Below are 16,061 nucleotides of genomic sequence, written 5' to 3' on the forward strand. Positions count from 1 at the left end.
TGTAGAGTTTGCTGCAGACGCACAAATATTTTGCTGGTTTCTAAAATATATTCCCATCCAGTCAATATGATGATCTTCTAGGTGGGCTGAAAAAACAGCCACAGAACAGCTGACTGGGTGTTATGATACCAAAATTATTTTTAGCTTCTTAGCAATGAGCAGCTACTGGATGACCTCAAAACGAAGGACAATGGAAGCTTTGCTACAGGAATAGCAGCTAACAAGAGCAAGTTCTTTCCAAGAGATACCATTACAGAGCCCAGTGATTCCAATTTTTGAATACATTCATTCTTGTGGCAAAAACACATTTACTTTTCAAAGAGCTCAATTTTTCATATTTTCTCAAGCAGAAGAAATTTTAAAGCTCCAATATTAGCATTTGTTAGCAAAACAAAACAAGGATTAGCAATAAACCAATTTTCACACATCAGCCATAAAGTTTAATAATTAACCCTCCATATCTTTCTGTTTTGTTCAGATTTACTGAACTTTGCCCAACCTCACACTGTTAATGTGCTAAACTTTCTGCAAAACACTCAATATCATCAGACTAGCAGGTTGTTACGCACTTGACTAAAAGTCATGTGAGCAACAGACACACAACGTCAGGGGATAATTCTAGTATATTAAAAGAAGGAGCTGATAAAAAACCTAATAAATCTAAAGATAAAATGATAAAAAAGCAGAAGGAGGTAACTGTGAGATATCTGATAGCCATGACTCGGCTCTCATCAGCGGCCAAGGAATTAGAATCTGCACATCACTGAAGGAGGCTACATCCATTTCAGACTTCATGCTGAGATAAGCCACAAAAATATAAAATACTGCATTAGAAAGGCACAGGAAAACTGAGATGAACACCCTAGTGCAGCTTATGACATCATAAATGTCAGGTAATATAAGAACTTGTCCACTGGGTTCAGAAGGAACCCGGTACAGGAAAATAAAGATTCTTTTTATTGTCACAAGGACAGTTAAAACTATCTGAATCCCCCAAACACAGTAAATTTATGCTAATTATTATTTTTGAACTTTAATCCTCAGGAATTAACTCTAAAAGTGGAAATAAACATGATGACATGTTGATTTTTGACATGAAACCCACGGTTCTGGATTGGGCTTTAAACGAACCCGGAAACGCAAATGGAGCATGAATGATCACACACACATACACTACTGACATACATACTTGTATATGTATTTATATATATTTAAAGAAGAACCAAACCCTTCTGGGAGGTTTTACTTGCATTCTCATATTTCACCTTGATTTACAGTATTTTTTTATTTTCACCTTTTAAAGATCTTTTTTGGCCACTTCACAGTATAAAATGCACTCAGACATGTTTGTTCAGTTGTCCATAAAAATACAGAGTATGAAATTCAACAATGTGCTTTTAATTGAGGAGAGTTGGCAGAGATGTTTCTTATGTGTGTTGAGTTTCTGCTGTTTTGAGTCTGATATGAGTTTCAGAGGAGAAAGTGAATTTCTCAGTCCTGAAAAAACATCACATCTGAACAGTAAGATGAACAACACCTTTCTCTGACGTCTACTCTGTAAAAAAGAAAAATTATAAAAGCTGGAAACACACCACATCTCTACATTTACTCTCATACACCCCATCTTTCTTACACACGTGGCTTTACTCAAGGGCAGCAGCTGCAGCCGTTCTGTACATAACAGCATGAGGAAAGAGTGAGACAGACGGAGAAAAGGAACAGAGGATGTAATTGTTCCTGTCAAACATTTCAGTTATTCACTGGACAAAGTCTATTCTGTTCTCTCACACATCCAAATGTTCTCATATTCATCTTTCATGTTTCATATGTTGTGACTTTCTCACGTCCTGATGTCGCTTCCTGCTGAGTTGTACGGTGATAAAGCATTCATCCCCGTACAGATTGCTTGTTTTTTTGGTTTTGTGAAACTTAGATGGTTTAGTGTCAGCCAAAAATAGCCTGGAGGTTTCAAAAAAGAGGTTTAAATAATTATTGCATGTAATAAGGGGGGAAACTATCAATACAAACCTAGGGTTATGAAAAAACATATCTTCTTCTTTACTAAACAATACATTACCTGTAATTAAAGTGAAGAACCCAGAAGAACATCTAAAGTCCTGCAGTAAAGGTCAGATATCCAAGATGTGTGTCTCATTACATCTGGTGTAAAACTAACAGCATTTCAGAAAAAGTCAGTCGGTCATGGCCGTTGTTCTGTGACTCATGGGGCTTCTGTGCTTCGTCAGTAGCAGGAGAACTTGTCATTACTGGAACCGTGAATAACAACCATAAATGTTCTCTGAAATCCTGCAGGGGAAAGATGGAAACCTGGATGGTCTGGCTCTCAGTTTGTGACCTCAGTCTGACGCTCAGTGGGGTTAAACACCAGACTGTTCACCAGGCTGTTCATGCTGGAAATGCCTCTTATGTGGTTGAGTGAAAACAGTTATGCAAAGAAGATGTAAAAAAAAAAAATCATCCATTTGAATTTAAAAGACTCTTTGCTATTTGTACCAATTAATGACAGCTGTTGTTGCCAATGTTGGCAAAAACAGTCATCAGGTTTACAGTGGAATCACAAAGAGCCAAGTTGGATTAGATATTTTTTCCCCATAATAAATAAAATCATCATTTGAAAACAGTTTTTTTCTTGAATATTACAATTTTACAGGCATTAAATAATCTTTCCCAGCATTGCAGCTGCATGCACAGCTGTTCAAAACACCACAATAGTCATGGAAGATTTCACAGACAGCCAATACCAACATAAAAACAGAGAATTTTTAAAACATATTTCAGCATTAACTTGCATTTGAACAGTGCACATAAATGTCCATCTAATGGAAACTACAGCTGAGAATGAGGTTTTCTTATTCCCTCTTTTGCTTTCTGGTCTGGTTTGAATAGCATTTTTGCCTAAGCTTTAAAAGAATCCTCATTTTACGAAATGTTAGCACCTGTTTCTTCATATCTATATCTTCTAATATGTACAAATTATTTTCCCATTTCTCACGTTCATGCACATCACTGTGAGTCCAGTTGTGGCAGGAAGCTGACAAAATCATTTGCACATCTCAGCTTGACAAATCATCAAGGTAAGAGACGCAAAACGCAGCTCAGCATTTAGAAAAAGTTTTGTGTAATATAGATAATAGATTTGTCCAGTTGTTATTTATAGGGTTATAAATTATTAATTTTTTTAAAATTTAAATTAATGCTGTTTTTTTTTTATTTTATTAAAACTCATTACATAATGAGTTTTGTGTGAAAAGCATTCCTAGTGGCTAATGTTTCTCTGCAGAGGTCATGACCTCTGCTAATGGCATCACATCCAACACAGTCCAGCTGGAGTAACATTAAACACAATGACATTTTAAAATGTTTAGAGAAAATATGTAGTTTTTTCTGACTTGAACTCAAAAATCTCTGACCTTTGGGTTAAATAAAGGTTGATTTCACAGAGTTTCGATGGTCTTCGGCCACTAAAACATCCAATTTCTCAGCGTTAGGCATGAAAATGGACAGAGGGCCACAATATTATAAAATGTTCTTAAATGCTCATTTGTTAATGCTGACCAGTTCTTTTCTTTGACGCCTATCCATTTGCAGAACTGAGAAAATAACTTCCACTTAAAATAACTTATTAAAGAGCAGATTCAATACGTTGTGTTTTTTAAGAGTTATGAGAAAAATGGTAGTTGTAATGTCATTATCCTTCTAATTTGAAGTATTTCAGATTTTATTGGTTTGCTTGGTGATTCTTTATATGCAATGCAATGAAATTGAAAAGAAGCTGTTATTGACTGTTTCTCAGCCGAAGGAGGGAAACTGTGTTTAAACACATGACAAACGTCTCACATGATGACATCGATGAGCTAAAGATAGATAATATCTGTTATCTTCTATGTTCAGTCTTAATATCCTCCTTAAATGACCATTTTCATTTTCCTCTCCAAATTACATAAATCTAGAACATGACTCATGCATTTTTGTAAAAACAGAAAAAAAAAAAAACACCACCAGTCCCAGTTAGTTGATTTTCATTCACTTAAAAACAACAAAATGAAAAGAATCAGAATTTCTGAAATTTACACTTTTTAATGAAATGTTGGTTGTGGTGATGTTTTTATATTGTAGTCAGATTTTTATTTTATTTTTTTATATTTTGTATAAAGAATATACTGTATAACAGCAGTACAACTCTGTAAATGGAATGTATGCATGCAGGGTTTTGTTTGTAATTCAGCGTTTTCAGTCTCTGTGGATTTAGAATTATTGCTAGCCTGTGTTTATTCCCAGGCCAGTCACAGTAAATAAGTTCACAATTTATGACTTGTACTGTTAGTGCGCAATTATAAAGAGATTGTGTTTGTTTGCATTGTTGGTTACAGACTTAAGGGATGGTCCAACGTGTTGTTGTTGTCTTCTGGAGTGTCGCCGGCCAGAGGGTTTCTGCTGATGACCAGCTCCAGTCTGTCTCCAGCCTCTGTGATGAGCGGCACCGCTAAGCAGCAATCAAAGTCTCTCGTTCTGACATGGTTGACCTGGATGCAAATACAGAGTCAGTGGTTCCCCCTGTAAGCTACAGTCTCATTTTAATATTGCAGTCGTATTTCTTCAATAAAAGCATCCAAACTGATTACAATGTGAAAGAATTGTGAGCTGAAACGTGGTGAGAAGTTGTAATATGTGCTACAAACGATAACCAAAATTAAATTTCCTCTAAAATAGCTTGATACTTTTATAAACTAAAACCTGAAATGTTACGCCCATGTTGCATTGCACATATATGTCAGTATATGTCTCCTATACTCTCCAGCACTTGTATTAAAGTATTTTTCTGTTTTAATACCTGCAGGATCCTGTCGAAGGGTTTCAGTCCAGCTCTGTCGGCTGGCCCGTCGGGCCTGATCATGTTGACATAAACGCCTTTCTCCAGGAAGCCGTCAGACACGCTAAACCCAAAGTCATCGCTCTCTGGGTCCTTTATCACCGTTACCTGGTCAAGGAGAACACAAGCCTGTGAGATATTTTTATTTGTCTTATTTGTCTGCATGAAATGTGGAACCTGTGAGCTACATTCACAGCTACCTGAGCTTAGACTTCACTGACATATTTCATGTCAGAAAATATTCTCATTTACTTATGATATTCATTTGTCTTATCTTTATTGACTAAGATTGCTATCATTTAAGCTGCATTACTTTTAAAAATGCAGAAACTGGTCTAAGTTTAGAGAAGTGAGCTCACTTTGTGCAGCTCCAGAGGCGTTGGGGACAAAATTCCCTGCATTTCCTCTTTGATCCGACGAGACTCCCACGTTCTCTCTGAGACTCTTAATGAAGCCTTGAGCTTCGGATCGTGGTGCAGAAGGGGGGACTGATTCTCTTGGTGGATGTGGGCTCCATGGTGCAGGTGGGCCTCGTGGTTAAAATGGGCATCGTCATGCAAGTGGGAGTCTGAATGAAATAAGAAAAGAAGGTTTAGAGAAAAAAAGATTTCCAACATGTTACAGCCTCAGAACAGATGGGTTCTTAGTCTTGCCCCACCTTGGTGGATGTGGACCTCATCATGCAGATGGACATCCTCGTGTAAATGGACCCCCTGGTGCAGGTGTGCATTCTGGTGAAGCAGGTTTGCTTGAAGAAGGAGAGAGTTTCTTCGCAGTGGGCTCATCCTGTGGCTCAGGATGGGCTCAGCTGGAGGTTTGTTGGCACCTTCTACTCCCAGACTGATAGCTGTACCTGTCATGATGGAAGCCTGCACAACCAAATGTACGAATTCATACGCACAAATTAATATTTTAGTAATACGTTTGATATCGTTCATTAAAAAGCAAGCTATCATCCTGTCAGCTCCTAAAAATTCAAAAAAATTTCTCATTTGCTTAGTTTTGTGCATCTAAGTAACTTATAGATGAGTTAAAATCAATTTGCATATTAGTAGATTTTTCGGGATTTTATAAATTTTTTGTAGTTCTAAGTTGTGAAATATATCCAAGGATGCCAACAAACCTCGATCTCTCTGAGCAGCTCAGACTGACCACAAGTCTCCAGGTCTTCTAGAGCCTGACACCAGAAACTGTCATCCGGATCCAGCAGAATACCATCTGGTGGCTGGCCAATAAATCTGCCACAGACAATCCAGAATGAATTTATTCCCTCAATCACCCAATCATGTTGATTAATACATACATTTAAATACTGTGGTTTGAGCTAACTATGGTTAACATAGTCAGAGTAGAGATGCAGTGGTGACAGGCTGAAAACGAATGTTTTAAATAAGGGAGTTTTAAGGACCAATAAGTCACTGCAACTACAAACCATTATTTTGAAATTCACTTTAAATGTGAAATGTGTGTTAGGTTTGAGCAGCCAAAGTCTTTTCATATTGCAGATAAAGGAAGATCTTGTAAAACGGTGCAGTTTTCCCACATGTAAATAAATCAAAATGGATGAATTTGTAGGAAAATCTGCATAGATACAAACTAATGTAAATTAAAGCCAGAGTCTTAAGTATTAGTTTCTCTAAGTCCAGTGCTGTTTGCAACATCCAGGCTGTGGGATACTTTTGTTGTGCAGATAATGAGAAATTTGACACAGGAAAAAAATAGAAGATTCAGCACATCCTGACTTACAAAAATACAACATAAAGCAGAATTTATTTCCCTATGATGCCTGGCTGGAGCCTTTTCAGATTAATAAATGAATAAATTGCACTTTGAATCCTGTTCAAGAAGACAAGAGAGGATTAACATTGACTGCATTTGTACATAGAGCAAAAACAATTCTTCTATAATAAAAACAAAAGAATGGTTGATAACAGAAGATGTCAGGCTCACTAAATGAAGCATAACATTACTGTCCAAACAGAACAAACAGATTTGCAGGTTTGTGTCCTGCTTCACCCTCTGATGCTCTGATGAAACGTATGCAAGACAATTTTTATCAAAACCTTTTAGAGGTTTTGTGCTGCCTCTGCAATTTCACTGTTATGAATTGTCTTTGCTTTGAAACCTTGTTTACTTATTTATTGCTTAGACCACTTTATTCTGTGATGTTTATGTTTGAAAAAACAGCAGTTGTGTGTTGCATCTTTGATCTAAGAACATTTCAAATGGTCTGCATTACATGCAATAACTATAAAACATCAAAAACCTGCAGAAGGAAATGCTATCTGTGCCTGAAATGATTTTTTATAAAATAAATGTCATAAGCATACCGCTCCCTCACAGTTTAATAATTATTGCTGAAAGCTTTGACTAGAAGATTTATAAACACCTGAACCAAAACATAAGAAATTTTATTATAACATTGATTTTACCTACATATGAGGGAAGAACAGTAGATCTGGGAATCCCAACAACACAATGAAATTTTGCCCAGTACTGAACAAGGCTTTTCCTTCTCATTATAAAAATATATGTAATGTAACTGAGTTTCAGACATTAATTCAGTTTTGATTCGTTTTTCTCTCCACTCTGAGTTGAGTTATATAATTCCTGTAGATACGACGGCCCTCACAAGGCTTAACCTGACTCATCGCTCCGCACTCAGAGATACAAACACAGATGCTTCAGATTCTCTCACTCTGTTATTTAATCGCCATTCAGGAACATTTGTTTCACTAACTATTGGAGCTGACAGAGGCATGGTCAGAAAAGAAGTGCAGTTAATGATCAAAAATGTCATCATTTCTAAGTATATGTAAATCTATTCCATCATGTCCGTCCTCATTTCTTCCTCATCGTTGTTTCTGCTTTAAACAGCTTCAGTGGTTCTGTTGTTCTCTCCCCTTGTTTCATTTTCAGGGTTTTCTTGTGCGATGACTGGATTTGTCTGGATTCAGCTCTAATGGGTTCTTCACATGTGACAGACAGACTTGGAAATCAAAACGTTTCAATGTACTCTATTTTTCACCGCAGTTGAAATGTCATTATTTTTGAAGGCATGTCCATTTTGCTACGTCGTCTGCTTCTGTTACTCATCCAGGTCTAGAGATTACTTGGCACCGGTTCTGTTTGTGTCTCTGTCCAAAGCACCAGCTCTCCCATCAGAAAACAGGTTGTGTCAAAACCTTTCGGAAAAAATGCTTTACTAGGACCTGGAGCAACATCAACAAAAAATAAAAATGTTTAATTAAATCCACAGGTTAAACTTTGATTTACCTAATTTGAAATAAAGAACATTAATGAAAAAACTGGGTTTGAACTGGACTAAGACAAGCTACATGTTTAGGTAAAAATATTGCTTATAGTATCAGAATTGATGTTTGAAACCGAACATTGGCAGTATCTTTAATTTAAAAAATCCCTGAAGTATCACCAGAGTTACATTTTGCTTTCTGCTTGACATTAAGTTACAACATAAAACAGTGTTTATTAATCATACTGGTGATATTGGAACAACCTTTTACAAGGATCATTAGAGAAATTTATTGGTTTTGAAGAACAACCTGAATAAAACAAAACTTAGCTGATGTAAGAGACAGAGCGTTATTACAGATATTAATAGTTCTGCTCTAGCATTGGAACTGATTAAACATTTTGAAATCTCTTTTTCTCTGGAAACATGCCGCCTTCATGAAGACAACTGAAATCCTCTATTGGCAAAGCAGAAGGAAGGAAAAGTCAGCTGAAATAGTGACAATGAAACAACAGCAGACAACTTTCAAATCAAAGTTCTCGATCATGGTTTTAATTTGGAAACAATAAAAAAAACGTCTGGAGATGTCATAAGGAAAAATTGCTATTGGATGATGCTATTAGTGTTTAGTCAAATCACGCCTGACGGTTGGGTTCAGTCGTACCCTGGTGGTTTGTCCCACTCATCCTCACTGAAGCCTCCGTCACTAAACGGGTAGTTCTTCCTTCTTCCAGGAGGTGGCGTTGTGCTACGTTGCTGTTTGGAGCTGCGCCACTCATGTGGATGGAGGGCGATGCCGGCTCCTTGTTGTGCGTATGTACCTGTGGAAGAAAACGATGTAAGAAGCCCTTTAGACAGAAAGGAAATGTTCCTTGTTACGCAGCACTACTTTAAAGAACAAACCGCATGAGCAAATCTTGGCTGGCTTACCTTGGCTGCCGTATCCTGCGTCCAGTCCAGAACCGTCCCAGGACTCCATGGCCGAGTCCACGCTCGGTATAGTTGTGGAGTAAAGTTCTGACAGCTTATTGGTCTGTTGGCTGTCTGTCAAATCATCCTCCTCTGGGTCACTGACCTCATTCTCTGTCGCATCCTCAACGTCTCCTGCTTTCCTCTCCTCTAAATCTTTCACATAAAAACAATAACATTTTATTTGGATATGAAAAGTTGATAAAAAAAAACAGACTGGCATCTGCAACCATGGTTCTCTAAAGCTGCATAGCGTCAAAATGGTCTGCAGATGTTTGCTGTATCTTACGTATGTTGCTCATTGTATGTGTTTTAAGTTGAGTAGTTTTCTCCCCCCACTCTTGATTTTGGCCCTAACAGCTCCCTTACTTGTGTCCCTTCTTCAGGTGACTCAGGCATTGTGTTAGTCTGAAGTGCACCCTTCACACTGGCTTGGTAAGGATGATAGATTGTTGCAAAGTGCTGTTGGCTTCCTTGGAACTGACATTGCATGATCCACTGAGTCTGATTGGACTGAACTGAACTGTTCAATACATTTTCATTTCATGAGAAAGTGCTCACAATTTTGTAACATAAATTCCATGGAAATGTCAAGACACTTTTGAGGTTTACTTTTCATGAAGTATGGACTGAAGACTTGGATACTCACTGTCCAGCTGTTTTTTAATTTTGAGGGTCACCGTCTCTCCGGCCATCTGCAGCAGATGGATGGCTTCGCTCAGCGGCTTCCCTTTCAGACTGACGCTGTTGATGGCCAATATCCGGTCACCCACATGAATAGCGCCCGTCCTGAACACACACACACACACACACACACACACACACACACACACACACACACACACACACTTATTCTCACAGCGATCAGGTTTACAGTGAGTTCAGGAGAAAATATTTTTAAACATTTTGAATGAACTTCTTCAGCTCAAAATGAGGTAACAATGAACAACGACCATCTTTAATTTCACTGTGATCATGTTGCCGACTTGTCATCCATATTCCAAACTTCAATCAGGACCAGAAAAGATCAATATTTATTTAAGAAAATAATGTTTAAAGAAACCTCGACACAACTGAAGCCTGGGTCAGTCTAGTGCTACCTACTGCCATCATATAACAACACATGAAATGAAAGAACTGTCTTTTGACCTACTTTGACAGATAACATTCATCTCAAGTAGCAGGTATAGCACACAGTCAATGGAGGCAGAGGCATGCAGTGTGTCGTTACGTAGGCAGCAGGTAGTGATGATTTATGCTTGTTAAACTATATAAATGCACATAAATAGAAAACAATAATGCAGATTTCTTTGCAAATGCCACAGATACTGATCTCAGTTTCTCTCCTGCATTTTCTTCTCTGTCAGGCTGAACTAAGTTTAATTATACGGAGCTTTTAGCACAGCAGTTCAGTCCAGGATGCAGAACAATTACATCACAATCTCTAAGAAATGGGTCACAGTGAGGCGTCTGCATGGGTGTGTGTGTGTGTGTGTGTGTGTGTGTGTGTGTGTGTGTGTGTGTGTGTGTGTGTGGGTGTGTGTGTGTGTGTGTGCGTGCGTGTGTGTGTGTGTGTGTGTGTGTGGATGTGTGTGTGTGGGGGTGTGTGTGTGGGGTGTGTGTGTGGGGGGGGGGGGGGGGATGGGTGTGTGTGTGCGTGTGTGTGTGTGTGTGTGTGTGGGGTGTGTGTGTGTGTGTGTGTGTGTGTGTGTGTGTGTGTGTGTGTGTGGGTGTGCGTGTGTGTGTGTGTGTGTCTGTGTGTGTGTGTGTCTGTGTGTGTGTGTGTGTGTGGGTGTGTGGGGGGAGAGGGGGAGGAGTGTGTGTGTGTGTGTGTGTGTGTGTGTGGGTGTGGGGGGGGAGGGGAGGAGTGTGTGTGTGCGTGTGTGTGTGTGTGTCTGTGTGTGTGTGTGTGTCTGTGTGTGTGTGTGTCTGTGTGTGTGTGTGTGTGTGTGTGTGTTTGTGTGGGTGTGTGTGGGGGAGAGGGGGAGGAGTGTGTGTGTGTGTGTGTGTGTGTGTGTGTGTGTGTGTGTGTGTGTGTGTGTGTGTGTGTGTGTGGGTGTGTGTGTGTGTGTGTGAAATAAGCAGTGTTTTCCAGTGGAGTTGCATGTGAGCTGCCGTCTTAATGTGAAATATGAAGCTGGTGTTGCCTGGTGACCTGCATACATTCACATGATTGGGACTCAATAAAAGTTTATGTCATCATCTGCTCAGGCTTGTTGCTGTGGTCATCTCCATGTGTCACATGACTCTGCGCTGGTGGTGAGGAAACATTTTGTAGCTCCAAACATCATCTGTCATCAATCTTGATGTGAGTAAAAATTTGTTTCTGAGGATCTTTGAACACTGAGTTGTTTCATTTTTTCAGATATAGGTTGATGTTGTCAGTGCTTTGTCATCCAGGCCTGGTCAGCCTGAGTCTGGGAAGATGATGTCGAGCACACCAGTATGATGACTCAGCTGAGATTCCCGGACCGTCAGCTGGGAGTGACCGACCGGTGAGCAACGGAAGCTCAAAGTGTCTCTGAATAAAGATTTAGTTGTAGTACCTTTCTGCAAGGCCTCGCTTGGTCAGGCCGGATATAGTGATGGGGTCAAAGGCTCCTCTGTGCCTGAGATGGTTATACCCAGAGGGCCTCCGTAGCGCTTCAGCTCCACCGTGTAGATGATGCTGCCTGACGTCTCCTGCTCATCTGCAACAGACACACTAATGTTTCAGGTCTAAGGAGAAGTCAATACCGTCTGGTGTGTGATGCTCATCTGATATGCAAACACACCAACACGAGAGCTCTGGTGCACCAGTGGATACAGTGTCACGTTCCCAGCTCACTTTGAAACACAAACAGATACATAGACGTCGTTACAGAAGTGGGTCAAAACTCTTCTCAAGAGGAAGATACAGTTTCCATGGGAACTAGAGAAAATTCTCCATTTCGTCCAATCGAAAGAACACATCGGCTGTGCGAGTTTATCCCTGCATGTGTGCACACACGAGAGCAGCCTCCCTGACGCCTCAGTTGTTGCATTTGGAGAGAAGAATGCACGCTGCTGCCTCCCTTTGTTAAAGCAATGTTTCATGAGGTTGTGAAACAAGACATAAACATTTTCCTTTCCTTTTTTCATTTCTGTGTGCTGCTTTTAAACTTCTTAGCCCCAGCAGAGCAGCAAAGTACAACGAATCATACAATGTTTATGCATTTTGGTTTTATTGAAACGTGTGTTTTCAGCTGAGGTTATGTTTACCTCATTTCTGCTAAAAACAAGGTGAGTTTAGTCAAATCTTTTCTAAAAGTGCAACTAATTTACTGATATTTACTCTGACGGCTTCATGAAATCAGGTGATTCTAGCTGCTTACTGGCACAATGTTACATTTTTTTCTGTTTTTTATGAAATTAATGTTTCCATTTATTGTTCTTGCATGGCAGGCAAAAAAACGTTTCACTGTTGCAAATTTTAAATCGCAGAGGACAGCACCATCTTGTGGTTAAACAATGTTTTGCAGCTCTGTAAAAAAATCTTTTAAGGAATCGAAACCAATCGTAATAATAATACTAAAAAATGAGTGAATACATAAATAAAAATTTTGAACATTTTTTCAGTATTATTCTCACTCTCAAGCCTTGCAGCTCCAGAGTTACCTGAGTTGTCCTCATCTTTGCGTATCTTTAATTTGACCAGCTCCTCACACTGTTGGAGAATATGCTCTGCGTCTTCCTTGGAACAATTCTCCAGCCTGATGTTGTCAATCGCCAAAAGCTTGTCGCCAGGCTCCAGAGTCCCAGTTCTGAATCGGAGCGAGGATGACAGGTGACAGGGAGCAGAAAGTGATGTGAGGAAGAGGAAAACAACAGGCCAGCCTTGTGATATAGCTGTGCAGCGCTCCATCACAAGGCTGGCATCATAACAAATGTGTTGTGAGGGCGAGTCCTGTGAATAAATTATGTGGAATACCTGTGAGCCATGCTGCCCTTCTTGATGTCAGAAATGATGAGCGGCTCTCCAGGCTTCTTGCTGGCTTTGAAAGAGACCAGATCACATTAAAGATCAGAAACAGTGAACAGCAAAGTCACTAACCAGTAACCAATAGAGTGCGGCATAAAATCAGCACTGAATAAAATACATGTTATAATTGAATGAATGGCAGAAATTAATAATATTTTATGAAAAATAAGTATGCTGTTACTATTAAAAAAAACTTTATTTACAATGGCTCAGGCTCAGAAGATGGCACCATTACACCGCTTTCTGTTTCAGGCTAAGGGAATAAAGCTTTCATCAATAAATAAATAAATGAATAAGTTACATTAACATTAAAATAACATTTAAATGAATGTTATATAACCTCGGTTATTAACCATTTATTACCTTTTTGATACAAAAACAAGCAGAGTGAAGCAGGCGACATTTAACAGGATCGTTATAGGATATCAGTGCCATCCTCTAATTCATCAAAATGATTATACTGTGATTTAAACACTAACATGGTTTAATCTAAGGCGTCATAGTAATTTGTCTGCTGTGTGTCTAAAAGCATCATGAGATATCGGAGGGTGCTTCTTGTGAAATGACATAAATGTATTTATTAAAACTGAAGGTTCAATGCAGTGCAGCACTTAAAGTTTGGAATTTAAATATGTGGAAAAATGTTTGCAGGTTATAAACATTTATGCACAGAACGATATCAGGACATGTGCACAGTGTGAGCAGAACTGTTTTATTCTCAATAAATCATCTCCATTAGCTTCTGTGTTTCTTGAACATGTTGGAGAAAATCAGCCTTTTTTCTCTCAGCCTTTTAACTGAAGCAGTTGACAACATTGCAGGCTGAATTTGCAGAGGCAGCCCAGTGAACCGTGACCTGATTCTGTGTTACAGCCATACATAGGTCTCATTCAGACACCAGGCCCTGATATGTCTATTCATAGCTGTTGTTTTAGACCTATATATTTAATCTAAATTTAGAGCAAAAGCATAACTGCCTGGTCTCAAAGTGATTTAGGCTTTGACTTTTGATTTAGTAACATAAACTGATCCAAAACTTTTGTCGGTTGTTAAATTGCTGTAATAATATTAACATGAGGAAAATAGAGACTAGTGACAATTATGCTAAACTACTCACAGATTTTCTTCTACTGATGGACAGAAAGATGCATTTTATTCTAAAGTGTTGTTAAACAGTTGACCTTTGCAGGATGTGGTACTGACCACAACACGGTTCCTCAGGATCATCACAGACCTGCTGCAGGAAAAAAGGAGCTGCTGCAGGAAAAAAGGTCAGTTGTGCAGCAAGAATCATAATTTCCAACCAGAAAAACCTCAACAACCCTGGTGAGAGCGACTTCACACAGAGTGGAGTCTGTGCAGGCAGAACGTTGCAGAAGACAAGTTTAAAATATATAATATTGTCATTAACGTCATCATATGCACCAAACTGAATAAGCAGCCAGAAATCACAGTGAGGAGAGCGTGCTAATGCTCCTCTGTTTTACACAAGTCCATCTCAGCTTTTTGAGCTTCTAATAAAGGTCTCAGTCATAAAATAACCGTTTATTTTTAAACCAAATATCTGCCAAGTTCAACCTAGATGTTTATGAACTGTCACGATATCGTTTAGACATCTTATCAACAGAAAATGCCCAGTGGAAAGAACAAGAAGTCTTCCTTTTCATCAGTAAACAGCTTTGAAAATTGTGCATCAAATGAAGGCATTTCCCAATAGAAAGAGATTTTTCCACTGATTCTTAATAACAGAGAAAAAATGATGCTAAAAAATAACTTCAGCCAGTTCTGACTGGCTATTCATTAATTCTTTTGATGAAGATGTTGGTCTTTTCTTCTCAAAGTGTGAAGTGATGTTAGCAAATCTGTGTAGATTATTGGTGAACTGTGAGTGAACTGTGGGTTCTAATGAAGCCTCGGATAGACAGTAACAGGCAACTCAAAGGAAGAATAAACATTTAATGCAGGCTGACTGCACTACGACTTCACTTTAAAGAGTGTTATCATTAACATGTCAAGATCTGCATTAAACATGTGCTATGACAGCCTCCAGCGTCAAGGGAAGGTTGAGAGTTGGCAGCAGGAACTAATGTCGTGTCTCCAGCTAAAACTGTTATTCATATACACTGATAAAAGTAGAATATGTTGTAAAGGTGCAGAGGAATATAAACAACATAAACTCCTTTATATATGAGTCCAATACAGAAACAGAAACCTGCTGCTGTTGAATGAAAAGGTTTTTATGCTGTTGTATAAAAGCTGTTCATGTTTTCAGGTGGTTGGTTCTGGGGTGACCAGGAAGAACATACTGTGTATGTTGGCTTGTATGTTTGGATGGGCCGTCCAGTGAGATTCAAACATCCTGCCAGCGGTGCTGCCAAACAAAAGCCAGATCATATTGGGAAGGATTTGTGTTTTCCTACCACTGATGGTGAGCCCCAGCTCCACTCCTCTTTTCTTTGGTAACTTGACATGGAAAGTACCGCTGCTAGGCACCACTGACTCTATAACAAAAAACATACAGTGTTCAGAACCCGCAGACATACAAAATAATAAAAAAGCAACACATAAGTACATTTATCCAGCTTAACATTTGTAATTACATTTGGTTTATCTGCTCTTTCCTTCGCTGAACTGCATTTCTGCAGGCAAATATTGACTTTGATAACATTAATTCACAAGTTAAACTGCACACAGACACATAACCCAAAGTTCTGAGATCAGCTCCTCATTTACATGTCCTAAAACACTTAAAATGTTCATCCTTCAGTCAAGCTGAAATGGAGTAAATAGCAACCCTCTTCACAAACAAACAAATAAGTGATTTATGCTCAAACTTGTGAAGAAACACCAGCGGTTTTCTGAATGAATTCAGAACGACATAAAAGGTCGGGACCAAACTCTGGTTTGGTAATAGCGGACCAAAAGGCTCAATTGTGAATATATCCTTA

General features: G+C 38.9%; 1 protein-coding gene across 1 annotated transcript in view; it reads right to left on the reverse strand.

The window, feature by feature from the left end:
* Positions 1-4,034: 4,034 nt before the first annotated feature.
* Positions 4,035-16,061, reverse strand: part of LOC129354642 (glutamate receptor-interacting protein 2-like) — a 90,242-nt gene continuing 78,215 nt past the window's right edge. Inside the window, 13 exon segments of the mRNA XM_055024086.1 lie at positions 4,035-4,544; positions 4,853-4,999; positions 5,251-5,459; positions 5,550-5,760; positions 6,015-6,129; positions 8,809-8,965; positions 9,075-9,269; positions 9,763-9,902; positions 11,660-11,708; positions 11,711-11,803; positions 12,750-12,895; positions 13,063-13,126; positions 15,534-15,614. Coding sequence (XP_054880061.1) covers positions 4,386-4,544; positions 4,853-4,999; positions 5,251-5,459; positions 5,550-5,760; positions 6,015-6,129; positions 8,809-8,965; positions 9,075-9,269; positions 9,763-9,902; positions 11,660-11,708; positions 11,711-11,803; positions 12,750-12,895; positions 13,063-13,126; positions 15,534-15,614 — 1,766 coding nt within the window. The 3' untranslated portion in view covers positions 4,035-4,385.

The sequence above is a fragment of the Poeciliopsis prolifica genome, unplaced genomic scaffold (assembly GCF_027474105.1).
Source record: "Poeciliopsis prolifica strain line A6 unplaced genomic scaffold, Auburn_PproV2 SCAFFOLD114, whole genome shotgun sequence".
Taxonomy (NCBI): domain Eukaryota; kingdom Metazoa; phylum Chordata; class Actinopteri; order Cyprinodontiformes; family Poeciliidae; genus Poeciliopsis; species Poeciliopsis prolifica.